This window comes from Cinclus cinclus, chromosome 14 (genome assembly GCF_963662255.1).
Source record: "Cinclus cinclus chromosome 14, bCinCin1.1, whole genome shotgun sequence".
NCBI classification, from domain to species: Eukaryota; Metazoa; Chordata; class Aves; order Passeriformes; family Cinclidae; genus Cinclus; species Cinclus cinclus.
Window position 1 is genome coordinate 10,327,338 of NC_085059.1, and position 17,047 is coordinate 10,344,384.

Here is a 17,047-nt window from a genome sequence, read left to right on the forward strand (position 1 = left end):
CCCGCCGCGCGCGCGCCGCCCCTCGCGAGCTCGGTGACAGGGCGGGCACGGGGGGGGGGGAGGTGGCTTTGCCCCGCCCCGCCCCGTCCCGGAAGTGACGGGGGCGAGGTGCATTGTGGGGCGGCGGTGGGGCCCGGCAGGTAAACAGAGGTGAGGGAACGGGGCAGCGTTCAGGAGCGGGACTCGGGATCTGTGTTCCGTGAGGGCGGCTGCTGTAGGTTCCAAGTAAGTATTGGCGTCCTCTGCCCGGGCTTGTGCTTGTTCCTGGCACCGCTTCCCCGCGGTCTCCCTCCCGCGTCTTTTCCGGGGTACGTGCAGGCCTAGGTCTTACGTTAACAAAGAGGTAATTTTGGGGTTTTTTTTCGGCAGTGACGCTTATTTTTCAGGACAGAGGTATGTCAGAAATGTATAATATGGAGTTAGCTTATTTTACTGACTGCCAAAAAATCTCGTTGAAGAGCTGTGGTGTCAGAGGGTATTATCTGTAAGGCTTTTCTTGTGTTTTCTAATTTTTTTTTTATTTTTTTCTGTGCTAAGGAAAAAAGCCAAAATGGCGTCAGGTGCGGTAGCGAACGTCCCTCCTGCAGGGGGGACAAATGATGTGAGCCTGGAGGAACCAAAGAAGATGACTAGAGAAGATTGGAGAAAAAAGAAGGAATTAGAAGAGCAGAGAAAACTAGGAAATGCACCTGCTGAAGTGGATGAAGAAGGAAAGTACGTTGTACTAAAGCTGTGGTTATTCTAAAGCTGCTGAGGAGAAAAGCCTTTTCCTGTTGTAATTGGGTAACATGTGATTTCAGTGTGAGTTACAGTAGAGGTAAATAGTTGAACTTTGTCTTTTAGCATTCCAGTCATCAGATATTGTCTAGAAAAATGTAGATTCAGTGTTTGTCTTCTGTCAGCTATTGACAGTTCTGTTAAAAAGTCCAATCCGTGAAGCTAATAACATGGTATTTTAAAAGTGAGCAAAACATAGTACAGGGGTCTTTTACTGTGTACCTTATCTGTAGCCTCTCTCTCTTGCTTTTACAGAGCTTATTGCTTCTGAGAAGAGAAATGTTGCTGTTTTTTTTTCTCACACAGAATAAGCCATTTGATTTGGAATCAGGAGTTTAGGTGAATTAGGTGGCAACAAAATCTCAAAATCTGTGTTTATCAAGCTGAGAATTTATTTTGTAGTGCATTGTACCGACTTCATTATTTATTATTGCTCCTAAAGCACTTGAACTTTAATGGGAAGGTTTTTAGACTAAGTTGTTTTGGTTTTTTTTTTTTTTTCCCCGTGCTATGTATCCATTGTACAACATCTTTTACAGAGATATCAACCCTCATATTCCTCAGTACATCTCCTCAGTACCATGGTACATAGATCCTTCTAAAAGACCCACACTAAAGCATCAGAGACCTCAGCCAGAGAAACAGAAACAGTATAACTCCTCTGGAGATTGGTACAAACGAGGAGTTCAGGAGGTATGCAAAATGTTTTTCTTATGAAATAAAGATTTGGATTGATTACGTGAGGAGATTGCTCGTTATGTGCTTTTGAGGGGGCCAGGAATTTTTATTCAGCAGTCTCTGGTGATAATCAAAACACGTGTTTGGGCTTTGGGGAAGGTATGCACTCCTCAGTGGTGTTGAAAATATGAGCTTGTTATTGGGAACACTTCTTTTAATCTGCCAAAGTGTCCCCAACGCTGCCTATTGTGTTTCCTCTCAGCACACTGTGGCCACGAGGTACCGCAAAGGAGCCTGTGAGAACTGTGGGGCACTGACACACAAAAAGAAGGACTGCATGGAGGTAAGCTTCACTTTTGTCCTGTCTTAATGGCTTTGAATTCCATGGGAATTTTAATCTTAAATGAATAGCTTTGGAAAAGCCATTTTGAAAAATGTTACAAGTAGTGAGAGATGGTCTAGAAATTTCTAAAGAAATTATTATTTAGGAAAGATAAAGAGGGAAAGGGACACCATTCAGTGTGTCATCCATCAATTCTGTTAGTAATAAGAGCTGAAATAACAGGTGAAAATGTTACTTTCTTGTTAACTGCATTAACTCAAGTGCTGTTGTGTGAGTCTTGCTGCTTCATCTCAGGTAGAAGCTGCCCCCAGAAACTGTTTTAATTGCTTTCTTAATTGTAGAAAATATAAACAAGAATTTATGGAGTTTGAAGTCAGTTGTGGTACATAATATGCAGAACTACTTGCGTTTATTTACAGTCCACAGGGTTACAGTACTGACTTTAACTTGCTTTAGAGGAACTTGATTGATGGTGTTTTTAAATGGCTGTGTGAGTGAGTAACCTGATGGACTGATCTAACCATCTTTTTTTCTTTCAGAGACCCAGGAAAGTTGGAGCAAAATACACAGGCATGAATATTGCCCCAGATGAACATGTGCAGCCTCAGCTGATGTTTGATTATGATGGGAAGAGAGACCGGTGGAATGGCTATAACCCAGAGGAGCACATGAAGATTGTCGAGGAATATTCCAAGGTTGATTTGGTATGTAGGTGCTGTCATTCACTGGGGAGAAAGTTAGTGTTTGGTGTGGCTGGGCTGAGAGGAGGGACACTTGTAATTTGCTCTGTTGATATTAGAGCTGGTGCTAAAAGGAAATATTTAAACAAATGCATTTTCATGCTGCACAGGCCAAACGTACCCTGAAAGCCCAGAAGCTTCAGGAGGAGTTGGCATCAGGGAAGCTGGAGCAAGTGGTAAGTAAACTTAATTAATCTATTTTTGTATAGGCTGATCAGATAATTTCTGCTTTCTGACTCTTACTTTCTATACAGGGTCTGCTATTAGGTTTTACAGCCTTCAGTAATTTAAAAGTTTTCCTAGCACCAGCATGTTCTGTGTCACTGAAGAACTTGAAGCATGTGCTTTGAAATAAGAATTGCTTTGTGTTACCCTTGTGGGCAGAAATTGTTTGTGATTATTATTGTTGCTGAAATTAATGACATGGAATTTTGGGTCAGAAGAACTTGTTTTCCACCTAGTAATCTTTTTTCATACACTGAAATATTTTTTTCATATTTAAAGATTGGTATGGTCTGACTAGTGCCGAGGTGATGACTGTGCATTGATTTTGTAGTGTTTAATATAAATGGGAATAGGAAGATGTTTCCTTAAGAAGGACATTCTTAAATTGATTTAAGATAAAGTCACTGCACAGTGGCTTACAAAACGAGGGAAAAATAGGGACAGCTACTCGTCAAAAGTATGTTTTTTAAAGCTTCCTTGCAGAGGCTGTGCTGTTCTCTCGTGGATCATCACTAGATGGCACAGTGAGCTTGATATGCCACCCAGCCCAAACTACAGTGCTTTGACTTCCATAATAGAAGAGATTCTTCCTCTTTTCATGCCCGTTTAATGAAGCAAACACTGTTGCCTTATATATGCATGCTGCCTATAAAATGGAACTGTAAGAAGGAAAGTGTTTGAAACTTAAGAACTGTCTCAGAGGGAAGGGTCTAAGACTGATTTGCATCGTCAGTGCTGACCAGTTGCTGGTCCATGTTCCAGGGCTCACAGCTATTCCTATCTTTACTGCTGCAAGTATTTTTCAGTTAAAGAATAAGCAGCTTAAAAAAATAAAATCTGGCTGTGTTTGTCAAATTTAAATTCTGCCTTCTGTTTCATGCTTAGTATTCCTGTAAATCCTGACCAAATTCTTGAATACATATCTCCTTAATTTTTTTTAAGATTTCAGGGTTTAAACTTGGTTATATTTACGCAACATGAAATGTTACAGTCTAAATCCTAAATCAGTGTTTAAAGGCATAACAAGCTCTAAATAACAGCAACAGTTTTAGAATTTGCTATTCTTGCAAAGAATTGGAAGTTTTGTTGGAGATACAGTGAAAAGTTGTCCAACGTGTCTGTCACAGAGACAGCTAAGAGCATTTTCCTAGAATGTTATATGGCAGTGTTTCTGCATTTGGGGCCACTGTTAAATTGTGTTTTGTATCCAACGTGAAGCTCTGCTTTGATTGCCCTTTGTATCCCTGCCAGCCTCTTTCCCTTGTATTGCCTTTTTCCACTATCTTGTCTTGTCTGCTGATGTGCTCTTTGTTTGCTGCAGAACTCCCCAAGACACCAGTGGGGAGAAGAGGAATCAAATTCACAGACAGTAAGATGATTACCCACTGCATCACACCATGGGCAAAGAAAGAACTCGTAGTTAGTGGAACAGTAAAACAATGGTGGCACAAGGGTTTGAATGTTGTGTCCCTGCCACTGCTTACCTCTTCTTTTGGGCAGAGGTTGCTGGATTTCATAAAGAGGTTTTTTGTTTTCACTCCTTTATGTTGTCAAACCTTAGAGATGCAAGTGCATAACTAGATTTTAACATCTGGTATATTTTGACCAAATTAACTGTTTTCTTAATATCATCATAGTTAAGTTTTGATAATTATTTCCATAGAAGAAAATGAAAAATCTAACACGAGTGCTTCTGAAGTGTTGAATGTTAGATTAGCCTGAGAGCACACATATGCCCAGGTAAATTGTGCCACCTTGTAACTACAAGGATTGCAGAATCTTAAGGAAACCACTAAAATCAGATTCCTGTATATGTCTCCAGAGTGAAGGAACTCTTATAGTTAGAAATATTCCATTTCTCCTCAGGAAAGAGATCATAACAGTGAAGATGAGGATGAAGACAAGTATGCAGATGACATTGATATGCCCGGGCAGAACTTTGACTCTAAAAGACGCATCACAGTCCGAAATTTACGTATTCGGGAAGATATTGCTAAAGTGAGTAAAGAATTCTGTACAGATGTTCTTCTGTGTTCTTGAGAGTTAATTTCAACAAATTATATGTTCAGTTATTAATGACTTTGGTTATGGGTTTAGGAGTTTGGAAGTTAAGGTCTGTTCTCAGTTCTATTCCTGTCCATGTTATGACTTCATCACTCTCACCTTTTGCATAGACAGAACTTTTTAAAACATCTAAACTGGAGGATGCAAAAGTAACCTCATTTCTTTTAAGATCATAAATATTAAGTATCTTTTATGGTTTTTTTCCCCTAGTACTTGAGGAATCTAGATCCAAACTCTGCTTATTACGATCCTAAAACAAGAGCGATGAGGGAGAACCCTTATGCCAACACAGGCAAGAATCCAGACGAGTAAGTTAAAATGAGGTCCTGCTTGTATATCCAACAGAACTCTTCAAAATGAGATCAGTAGTTTTATATTTTCTTTTACCTGCATGCCCTTTAGCTAATGAATCTCTAGTCAGTTCCATATCTGCATATTGGTAAACCTGGAAAAAATCTCTGTTTTCTTTAGGAACACTTTTTGGTTTAGCATATAAAAGTGGTATTTTTGGTCCTTAATTTTCAGGGACATGTGGACCATGGTTTGGTGTAATATCTGTACTAGGACACTGTTTTGTCTAGAGCTGATGACTGTAAACAATAATTATATTTATGTAAAGTATTTCAGTATCTAAATCTTAAACTTGATGCCTTGTTTCTTGGTTCTGGAGACTAGTGTGGTGTGTTTGTGGTACCTAACAAAATATTTGAATTATAGGAGTAAGATCTCCTCCTATATTAATAGATTCTGCATAGAAAAGGTGTGAAAGCTTTGGCATTCTCTAAATAGTTTATTTAAAGCTGCCATGGGCTGGCTTTTGGCTGCACACCTGGCTGTCTCACTTAAGCCTCAAGTCAGCCATTTGACCTGTGTTGTGCTGGGAGCATACAGAGCAGATAGCCTGTGAGTAAAACATTTATTCAGAGAACAGTAATTGGATTAGCTCGCTGCCTAAAATAGAGTGGCAGTACCTAAATGATAGCAAATAATACTCTTTCCACCTCTCCTTGCCTCCAGCTAGAGTAATGCCAGTCAATTATTTTTTTAGATGCAGATGCTTTTGCCTCTCTCTCAAATCATAATTTGACCTTTGTGGCAGAAACTTAGATTCAACAGCTTTGCAGACTGTGCAATTTTTCAGAGTGGCTTTGGGAAGATGAAAGAGTGGAGAATTGGATTGCTGGTATTATTTGATCCTCAGTGTGTGTTTCAAGTACTGACTGTGCAGCTCTTCAAGGGCTGTGCACAAGTGTCTCTGAGCACTGAGAGCTTCACTGAGAGCAGTAAAGCTGTCCGAGGCTTTCTTCAACTCAGCCACATCTGCTGGGTCTGGATTGAAGAGTCCGAAACCCAGAAGTGAGAATCACTGTGCTGGAATATGACAGACTGTTTATGCATATTTATTGTGTAACTAGGTCCAAGTTTAACTTCTGGTGCTTGCATCTCAGATAGAACTTCAGATCTACATCACGTGTCCCTGTGAACACGGACAATCACAGTTTTTGGGTGCCTGCCTGATGCTTTCATGGCTTTATAGGAAGCATAGGTTTTAGTTTCACATATCAAGTTGAATGTACCTCCCTCTCCTTCTGTTCTTAACTCTTAGTGCAAAATTTTTACTTGCCTGTTGCACTTCTGTGTTTGTATGTGAGAGGAAATCACATTACAAATGTAAGAATTGTTTTCTTTTCTGCAGGGTTGGTTATGCAGGTGACAACTTCGTTCGCTACACAGGTGATACCATTTCAATGGCGCAGACTCAGCGTAAGTTTGGGGTTTTTTGAAGGGAAGTGACTTAAAATACTTAACAACACTGCTTTCTTGCAGAAGAGAAAAATCTTTATAGATTGAGGCCTTCTTTCAAATTGCTTTGGAATTAAATAATAGAATTTGAATGTGTGTCAGTTTTAGAGTAAGTATTGAGTGGAACCTCTTGTGTACACAGTGTTTGCCTGGGAGGCTTATGACAAAGGCTCTGAAGTTCATCTTCAAGCGGACCCTACAAAATTAGAGCTCCTTTATAAATCTTTCAAAGTGAAAAAAGAAGATTTCAAGGCACAGCAGAAAGAAAGCATCCTAGAGAAGGTAATAGATATTTGAGTTTATTTAATGGGAGTTCTCTTGAGTTTGAAGTCTGGGTCTTGGGGAACAATTAAGATTACTAATCCTATGTGAGAGGGCATCAGCTGTTATCAGCAGCTTAGACTTAAAATATTTTAATATTTATACACGCTATCTCATCAATTGATGAATTTTATTATTTGTTATAGGGACCTTTTGAAGGTCTGCTGGTATTTATGTTATTGAGAGCTCTTCGTTTAACTGTCAGAATTTCTCTACTGATGAAATTTGAATTTCTTTCCAACTCAAATTTCGGTATAGTCTTTTAGATAAATACTTACTTTATATTTTGTTTCTTGGATAACTGAATAATCCCGTTTACATTCTATGTCAGCATTCAAGTTTGGAGGGGGACAGGAAATATTGCTCCTCTTGTACCTGAGCTGTTTGGATTGGTCTCTAAAGTTTTTCTGCTTTCAGTGAGGAGTATCAGTATTGTCATTCTCCAAGCATAAAACAAAACAAAAAACAACAAACAAAAAACACAACAAAAAGCCACACGCACACCAAAAACCCCACAAAACTAAACACCAAAAGACACCACAGTGGCCATAGGAGATGATGTATTTCTGTCATAACTCTTCCCTAAAGACTAAACTGTCTCTGTCCATTTCTGTGCCTTCTTGACAAAATACCAAAGGTGCTGTTTTGGAGATGTTTGCTTAACTATATAAAAGGTGAGGTTTTTTCAGAACTATTACGTGTCTTTTCTTTTTGCATTTTAGTATGGAGGACAAGAACATTTAGATGCCCCTCCAGCTGAACTGCTGTTAGCTCAAACAGAAGATTATGTGGAGTATTCTAGGCATGGAACAGTCATCAAAGGACAGGAGAAAGCTATTGCTTGTTCTAAGTATGAAGAGGATGTAAAGATCAACAACCATACAGTAAGTCCTAGGTTGCATTAAAATTTTTAAAAATTAAATACCATCCCATTTGAGGTATATTAGGATGCAGTACAATATAATTAATACACCAAATACATTTCTCCTGCCTTAGTGTGACACTCTCCCATTTATGCTAAGGAGAAACCTCAAATTCTCATGGTTGTGATGTGAATTTGAAGAGTTTCCATGGCAATCTTAAACTAAAGGGGAAATTACTCTGTTTGCCTTCCACTTTGAATATAAGTTGACCACATCCTGTTGTGGTTCTGTTTTTTGGCAGTGTTCTGTAAGGTTCATGTAAAATAGCAAAAGTATTTCTCTTAGCTTCTTTTTGGACTGTTTGAATAATTTGCTTACCAGGATATCAGCTCAGGAGTAAATTTTAGCTTGCCTCTTACAGGAGGAACTGTATGGTGTGTTCTCTTGCAGTGCATTTGGGGCTCGTATTGGAAAGAAGGCAAGTGGGGTTACAAGTGCTGTCACTCCTTTGTCAAGTACTCCTACTGTACAGGAGAAGCTGGGAAAGAAATTGCTGTAAGTATTCTCTTGTTTATTCATATGGAAAGAGCTAAAAAGCATTCAGATTGCTTACTTAAGGTTTAGACTGTTTTGGGTTTTGGAGGAGGTTGGTTTTTTAGCAATTTGTGGGATATTTTATTTTTTGTCCTTCACCTTTCAGATGGGGTCAGTAACAGGGTATCCTTGTTCTTGTTTGTTGTATAGAATGCAGAGGCAAGTTTAGTGGAAGAGCAGCCTGAGGAGGAAGAACACATGACAAAACCCAAAACACTGATGGAGGTAGGTTGTTTCCCTTTCTCAGGAAAATAAATACTTTTCAACATTTTTACTACAAAATTCTGTAGAGTCATAAGAAGCCTGAAGATTACTAGACTGCATTATTAGAGCATTAACATCTCCACTGAAAACTAGGCTCTCAAATGTCATTAATAGAAGTTTGGATTTAGTGGTTTGGGTATTATTAATGTTGGCAAGTTGAATCTTACCAGTAACTTGTTTCCCACCTTACAGATCCACCAAGAGAAACAGAAAGAGAAGAAAAAGAAGAAGCACAAGAAGAGCTCAAATTCTGATAGTGAGGGTGAAGAGAAAAAGAAGCAAGAAAAACTAAAAAAGGTGCACTATAATCTGCAGTGGCTTTGTGGCAAAAGGAACAGGACATGTTTTACAGCATCAGTTTTATGAAGCCTATAATGTAGTTCTTGGTAGTTTGATGCTAATTTTTAGCTAAATTAATTTTAAAATGCTGTTAGATGTTCTAAAGTCCATCCCCTATTCCTCAGGCAAACCTTCAATAAATATTTGATTTTGAAAGACTTAATTTAGATGACTTAGAACATTTCATGTCTAGGCACCTATTACACCTGTGGGTCTATAAAAGACATTACAGAACAAAATCGTTTGTGTATTGTGGAAGGATGGAGAGATCAAAGGCAGTGTTAAATCTTGGCTTAGCACTTTGTATCCCAGGCTTGGCCCAGTCTCACAGCTGATGTACTAAAACTGTGCCCCAAGCCATCCACTGCTGAGCAGTGGTGTGCTCCTGTGGGCACAGCAGCCTGCCTCAGGCTGCTCTGAGAGGAAACCAATCAACACCATGGTTAATTAAAACAGGGTACAAAAATCTTTTCCAGTAGCAACAGTAGTAGTTTGAGGAATGAGATAGCACAAAGCATTTAAAAATTCAAACCCCAAACATATAATAAAAAATAACAAGCAATTTATTTGTACTTGCTAGATCACAGTTATATTTTAGGTAAATCCTGTGAGTTTTTACTTGATTTTGACATTTGGAAAGAGATTGAAGTGTCTTGTTTATTAAAACAGCATTTTATCTTCCTTTTATGTTAAACATGAAAAAATGAGCATCAAGTGAAATGTGCTATGGTTGGGTCAGACAGATGTGCATTGCTTATCTCACCCTTGTGCTTGCTCTTTGTCCATTGTACAAAAATATAAGACAAATCTTCATTGTTGGGGTTTTTTGTTTAACTTTCATTGCAGAATTTTTTATTTCCTTTTATTCTCATTTCAGGCTCTAAATGCTGAGGATGCTCGACTTCTCCACATCAAAGAAATCATGCAGTTAGATGAGAGGAAGAGACCATACAACAGCCAATATGAAACCAGGGAACCAACAGAAGAGGAGATGGAGGCCTACAGAATGAAACGGCAGAGACCTGATGATCCCATGGCCTCTTTTCTTGGGCAGTAGTCACAGGGGGCATCATTCCAGTACATGAGGCTTTTTCCACAGTTGTTTACAGCTCTCTAGACACGTGATTCCTTTGCACGTGTCTAAAATGGCAGAAACTTTTTTGTGCTCCAAAGAACTTTGTGAAAGCTTCTTTCAGCAGACGTGAGCAGTCTAGTACTTACTGGAGTTTTGTAAATGTGTATGTATGTATACAAATACAGGTAGATATATATTATAACGTATGTATAGATAAAATACACATGCCTACTCTGTAAATTCTTGAAGGGAAGAGATCTAACTGAAATCCTAGTTTTATTTGGCCAACTAATGCATCAAGTTGTGATACAGTAAAACTGACAAGTCAGAAGAAATGGTCAGCAGGTGTCAATATAGATCCAAAGACTGTTGACAAAAAATTGGCACAACTATTACTAGAGCTTCTTACTTGCAAAACCTGTCTCGTGACTTAAAAAGAATACATAGTTTCTTGATAACTTTGTGGTAAGTACTTTAAAAATGTAAAAATTAATTGCTTTGTTCTGGTTAAATCAATATAAAGATCTTAAGTGCTGTCTAGCCTTTTAAATAAAAGGGTTAGGAGAAGCTGACTGTAGAGTTTTTAAATTCCAGTTGTTTCTTCAGATATACTTCAAGAGAAATTTCAATTGCAAAGATCTGAGTTCTTGAGTTTCCTTCTGATAACTGTCCTTTTACATGGTGTGACAGCACGTGTCAGGCTCTAATCCCACGTGAGAACGTGAAGCAGCATCTGCTTTGGTTTGGCAATATTAGTCCTTAAACTGGGAGTTTTCCCTTTTTAACTAATTAAAAGCTGAAGAACTGGGTAAAAAACTGCACAGCACGATTTTAGAGTTGGAAGGCTTGGGAATTACTTCTGTTGAGGCTTAAACAGTCTTTCCAAGGAAAAACTGCTCTTTTCCATAAATAAGTACGTACAGAAAACATTCCTGTAAGTGTCCTGTGTGTGATTTCACAGATGCTCTGAGGACTGAATGTTTTGATTTGGCACACATACCTGAAATAGCAATTCTGCACTGCTCTGCAAGGCAGGTCTGTATTAATACAATATGTGATATTCTCATTGGTGACCAAATTTTTGAATATTTACTGCATGTCAGATCCTCTGCCACACAGTAAAAGCAAACTATCTGAATTAGCTGATTTGAACTGAAGTGCTCTTCTCAGGGCTGTAGTACCTGAGGTTGTGCCAGCATGCCCTGCAAACTGCTGTTGGCTTGGTCAGTGCTAAGTTCAGTTTCAGGGAAGAGGAGATGTCAGAAAGGTTCCTTGAATTATTTACATACCTTTCTCAAAGCTGCAGTTGAGTTTAAAAAAAGTTAAGTCTGAAAGACTTAGTTCTTTATAAAGGAGGTGATTCAGACAAATAATGCAAAGGAAATTTCAGGACTATGTAAGCTGTGGATTGACTGCATGGAAACTTTAATACATTGAGTCTCTACTGAATTTATGTTAAGTAATTGTTCAGGGTAATTGTTCAGGGATTAAAATTCAATCCTAAATTTAGCATACTTGGATTTCACCAATGAGTCAAACCCAAGCACTTTGGGGCAGTAATTGATCCTTGCCAGATCTTTAACCTGAACAGTAAAGGAAGAGAGCTCCTTTAAAGGGCTGTTAGGTTATTTGTTTTAACCTTGAGAAGACAATGTGTTATCCTGAGACTTGTTCTTAAACAGCTGCAAAATTTATGAGATCATTTTAAAAAAACCTCATGCATTTCCAGCTAGAATATGCTCTGGTTGGATGGATGAACATTTTTCAGAATAGTAGGAAATGTGAAGCAATGCTGATACACTCAGAACCTTTCAGGAATAAACAGACCTATCTGGTTTTTGTCACGAATATAAAATGGCATTTTTCCTCTTTGGGTGTTTATTCTTGGTGCAGCATTTCATGCATAGAACTATATAAGATTATTTCTTGGATCATGAAGTTTTTTGTACTTGCCCCAGTTCCTGTATAGGCTTTTCCAATAATAGGAAAGGAGTATGGTCAGAATTAAAAAATACCATTTTGCTCTTTACCTACACTGGGATGTCCACTGAACCTCATAAAATACCAGTCCTGCCTTGAAGCACATGTTTCATGCTAATCATTTTTCATTATCATGATAATCAGCAAGGGGTTTTTGTATGCAAAAATGTTACTAATATAAAATGATAAATACTTTTAGTTTGTCAACAACCTATCCATGGATTCTGAAACAAATGGTTTAGATAGTAAAATACCTTTTGAGGTGAGCTTTGTGACAATCTGAGAGCCTGTAAAACACAAAGATTTGACCCAAGGATTTGTCAAGACTTCTGTGATTAATCACCATGAAGTTAATTGCTGGGGTCTGCTCTTCTGCCTTTGTAATGGTAACACCAGGCTTTGTATTTATTGCTACAGTTGAATTTTCTGGTATCTAAAATACCACAAGCCATTTTTACAGGCCCATTTGTAGAACACTCAAGAACTACTTACTTTTCACCATACTTTGTAGAAACCCAAGCGTTTGCAATTTTAAATTACTGAGACTGTCAAAATTGTCCTGAGAAATGACCAGTGTTTCAATTCTCCAAGCTGTCCTGTTGAGCTCTCCAGCCCAGAACAGCTTGGCTTGTGCCAGGAATGCTTGTTCATCCATGCTGGACTTATTCCCTGCGATGGCACCTAGCCCCCATTGCTGAGGGATTCATACATTCAAGGGTCCTTCCACCTGAAGATCAGACACATAATTCATACTTTGGCCTGTCCAGGTCTAGTGTGGTTCTTGTGGCAGGTGTGTAGTTTAGTTCTCTCTCTGCCTCCCTCTTCCTGTTCTCTCACCTGTCCCTGCTGCTGGAGACCATTTGTAGATGCTCCAAGACAATTTTATTGTAAGATCAAAGGGGTAAGAATTCTGTACTCACGGTGTTTGCTGCTTTAGCTGCCTCCAGCACTGCTAGGAGGCCTCAGCAGAAGTTAACCACCTAGAAAAAGTGTCCCACTTCCAGAAGTTTTGCAGCCTTTGCCAAGTTACTGGCTCTTGGTTAAACTGCCTCCCATGTACAATTTGGTTATTTTTTGATGGTTTGAAATACCTTGGGGGGAGAAGAGTTAATGTGGGAGGGAATTGGCACAAAACCAAAATCCTGTACTTTCAAGTTCATTGTAAATAAGCTGAAAAAGTGATTTCTGATATGATTTGATGCAATTGTTGCTTAACTGATTCATTTGTCAAACTGAAGATGTATGTGATAGGACAATGCCAAAAAGCAGCTCCAGGCAGATCTTGCCAGGCAAGGTTCACGTCTCTCATGCTTCTACTGCTGCAAAATGTTGAGCTTCCAGTTCCAATCTCATGCGAATTCCCTACAAACCCTTGACTGAAATAAGTTGATTAACTGAAGACTCTGACTTTCTCAGTAAGCAGCATCTGTTCCTTGGGAAGCTCAGTTAATGATTCTGCAATGTGGTGCTTCCCAGCAAGGGCTGAACAGCCCCACAGATGCAACAGATGCAGAACCAGAGTCAAGCTTAGCACTGCATGGATGTGAGCAACTCTGGGATGTTTCAGTCCCTCACTGCCCTTCCTTTGGCACCAGCTGCTCTCCTTTCCCCCACGGCAAATCCCCAAGCACCAGCGTGGAGGAGACACCTCAATCCCATGCATGCCCGTGGTAAGCAGCATGGTCTGTGGAATTGCTTTGATGGTATTTTAGAGGGGCCTCAGGGGGGTTTTGGGGGGCTAGTAGAACCTCTTTTAACACACCAATGGAATCTGAGCTTATTCATGGTACACTCAGGTCTCTTGGGCTTAAGAATTTGTGACCATAACCTGAAGTGACCTTGCCAATGCCCACAAAGCTTCCCTGTGGCACAGTTATCTAACACGGGAAATGTGCTCTGGTCAAGAGAGCAGAGAATTGGAAATAAACAACTTGTTCCTTTTTGCCCTTAACTTACTTCATGGAAGTAGACAAATGGCTGTATAGCTCCAAATATGTCCATTGAGGAGCTTTCTTCAGTTCTGTGTCTGAGAAGGGTTGAGTTCAAAGTACCTTTATATATATAAATATATATATCTCGCAAGTAATTTTGCCTAAATTATATAAAACAGAATGGTTAAACAAAAGGAATTTGCACATATTACATAAAAAATAAACCTTTTCTAGTTTGTAAGTCAATTGCCATCATTAGATGAGATTAATAGAATTTCACATGGTGTATCTATGAAAATTGCTTCTTTTAATGTATATAAAATTAAAACTGAAAAGCAGAGATCGGTCGTAGTATCTTGTATATCCCTTCATAGGACTTGGAGAACTGACACCTTATGCGCTTCCCGTTTTCTTTTAACTTCTTGCAACTAACTTTACCACATGAAAAGCATCTTGAATTTTTTTCCTGAGTTTTTTTCTATAGTGAAAAGTCTTGCAAAAGTTGTTTGGAAATTTCCATTATGCATGGCTTGCAGGATAAGGTTCTTATTAGAAGGGGTGTTTCATAGAGAAGAAAATATGTGCTTCATGAAATGTTAAGTGTGAAATAGCTTTAATATCATTTTATTATCCCAATGCCCTCTGAAGTTCAGGGAAACTCCAGAATTTAAAAGATTAACTGGCATTAATGGCCCAGGTTTGCTTGGAGCCCTCTAAGACCCTTTTTAGTGTTTGATTACTAGAATAATATTGCTTTTACTTGTGAAAATATGTGCTCAAGTTGCACTGGGAGACAGCCTGATTTTTTATTTTTTTTTTTCTCCAAGCTTTGTCCAACCTTGGCCTTGAACACTTCCAGGAAGGAATCCATAACAAAAGCCCACATTGCAGAGATACATATCAGATCCTGCTAGGTCTACACATTTAAAAGCTCCACTGCAGAAAACAAAAGCACACGAGAAAGAAATACCTATTATCAGTCATTCTAAATTAGTCTGTTCTCAAAACCCAGACCTTCATGTTCTTTATCTCTGTTGTTGCCCGTAATTTTTGCTTTAAACCCTCCCCCACTGCTGGGCTGTGGCTTCATTGCTGTACCTCGGTTTATCTGGCAGAGCTGCACTGCTCTGTATCTGGAACTCAGTCGCGTAATGCTCCTTTTTCTTGGACATCTAATGACCGCATGATTTATTCAGCCTCCTGTAACAAAGCCCCCATTGTGCTGGGGCGTTGTGAGAGAAAGCAAAGTCAGCTGCTGCCTTGCTCTGTAACTGGAGTGACACCCTGCCAGGAGCACCCCTTGCCATTCATGTTTCTAAGTGCAGAGGACAGCAGCACATATGCGATGACAAAGGCAGGCAGCCGCTGGCATTGCTGCTCTTCAGCTGGACCCTTGCCCCAAGGGAACCATGATGTCTCTCTCTTCTTACTTCCCTGGCATTTTACAGTGTTTAAAGAAACAAACAGATCACCCTTCCTAAGGGAGCTGTTTATTTGCACTTTTGGCTACTCTTTTAATACATGTCTGCAAGTGTGGTTCCTGAGCACATTTTTAATGCAGTCACAAGTTTTATTTAAATTCTGGTTTACAAATATCTGGAAAAATGAGAGCATCCAGCTTCTGATGAATGAGACATTCTCTGAGCAAAATGCCAGTTCTTTTTTGAAGGCTCTCTCTTTTGAAGAAAAGCGTTTTGCCACTAATTTGTGTGGAATCATTATCAGACCCATTGCAGATTTCTGGTAAATCTCTGTTTGATGGTAGACTGCTGGATACACATCTATGTTCCAGGTACAGAGCTCTGCAATGAGCTCAGGGGATCCAAGGTGGGAAGGACAGGCCCTAATGCTTTTTATGTTTCATGCCCACACTACTTTTCATATTGAAGGAAGCTCAGCAGCATTCTCCTCTCTATTCTCTCTATGCTCCTGACATTGACTCAAAGTTCACCCTGTTCCTCTGTTAACTCTCTCAGCTCAATAAACCATCAGGAAACTAAATAAAAATCCTGATAAACTTCTGCCAGATCAGCAGACTGAACCAGCTCAGCAGAGTTCAAGTACTAGGGCTGCAGCAAGGCTGGTGTGGTGGAGAGGGGAGAGACAGGGTGAAGGCAATCTCTCCCCTCCAGCAGCAACTTGGACTCATTTCCATTTAAATGGCTTAAGCAGATTCTGCTCTGAGGCCCTGGAATCACTGGTGATCTCTGAGCCATAGGAAATTAAGTTCAGCTACTTTGAGAAAAAATGTTAAACTGTGAAATGAATTAAAACCACTTATCCAGGCTGGTACAGCCCCTTGAATCAGAAAGTGAAAATGTCCCAGGACTGTGTGATAGGATATTCTCTGAAGATTTTCCATGGGTTTAAAGAGCGCAGACACTGCTGGTGTAGTACTTAAATGTGCTCACAACATGGTTTCAGATGGGAAAACAAAATTTGGTTAGCTAAATATTTGTTTACTTTTCTAATGAGGCTTCCAGATATTATTTGATTGTTCCCACCTAAAGATCTTCCCTTATATATTTTACCAGGGACAAATCATGTAGCCTTACTCAGTCAAAATTCCTAGAGAAGATTTACATGATTTACATCAGTTTAAGGTAGCTTTTTGCAAGTGTGCCTTCCCCAACACATGGCTGCTTCCTTCTGCTCCATGCTGCAACCAAAAACCCTGTTCCTTGCAACTGCTTATAGTACTGAGAATTGGGAAACCAGCCTTGCAAGAAGCATGAGAAGAGGAAACTCCCCTGAGTTGCTTCGGCTGCAGAACATTTGGTATTAACCTAGGGACTAAAGGAACACGGGGACCTGTCTTTGATCCATGGAACATCAGGATGACTTAGAACAATAGCAGTGACTTTGTTAATCTTTCTTCTACAAACGATTACAAATTAACTAGATAATAGGCAGTGTAAAAAAAAGGTTGGTTATGTATTGTTATAAGGTCATGCAGAAGGATTAACTCCTGTAGGAATTATTGGATTCTAGTGAAAAATTTATGAATATGTGTCAGTAATCACACTGCCTTAGTCCTCTGTCCTAGTGCA

General features: G+C 39.3%; 1 protein-coding gene across 3 annotated transcripts; it reads left to right on the plus strand.

The window, feature by feature from the left end:
• Positions 1 to 117: 117 nt before the first annotated feature.
• SLU7 (SLU7 homolog, splicing factor) lies at positions 118 to 11,017 on the plus strand. 3 transcript variants are annotated; one of them, XM_062501995.1, is made up of 17 exons: positions 128 to 225; positions 370 to 393; positions 538 to 714; positions 1,317 to 1,470; positions 1,718 to 1,798; positions 2,338 to 2,502; positions 2,649 to 2,714; positions 4,085 to 4,132; positions 4,630 to 4,761; positions 5,038 to 5,135; positions 6,524 to 6,591; positions 6,773 to 6,912; positions 7,674 to 7,835; positions 8,265 to 8,369; positions 8,559 to 8,633; positions 8,865 to 8,969; positions 9,889 to 11,017. In XM_062501995.1, exons 3-17 carry the CDS (start codon positions 551 to 553, stop codon positions 10,066 to 10,068), a joined length of 1,743 nt encoding a protein of 580 aa, XP_062357979.1. In that variant the 5' UTR covers positions 128 to 225; positions 370 to 393; positions 538 to 550; the 3' UTR covers positions 10,069 to 11,017. The 3 variants fall into 3 exon arrangements, with proteins under 3 accessions (XP_062357980.1, XP_062357979.1, XP_062357981.1); XM_062501996.1 differs by lacking the exon at positions 370 to 393 and having other exon boundaries at positions 118 to 225; XM_062501997.1 differs by lacking the exon at positions 4,085 to 4,132.
• Positions 11,018 to 17,047: the final 6,030 nt, after the last annotated feature.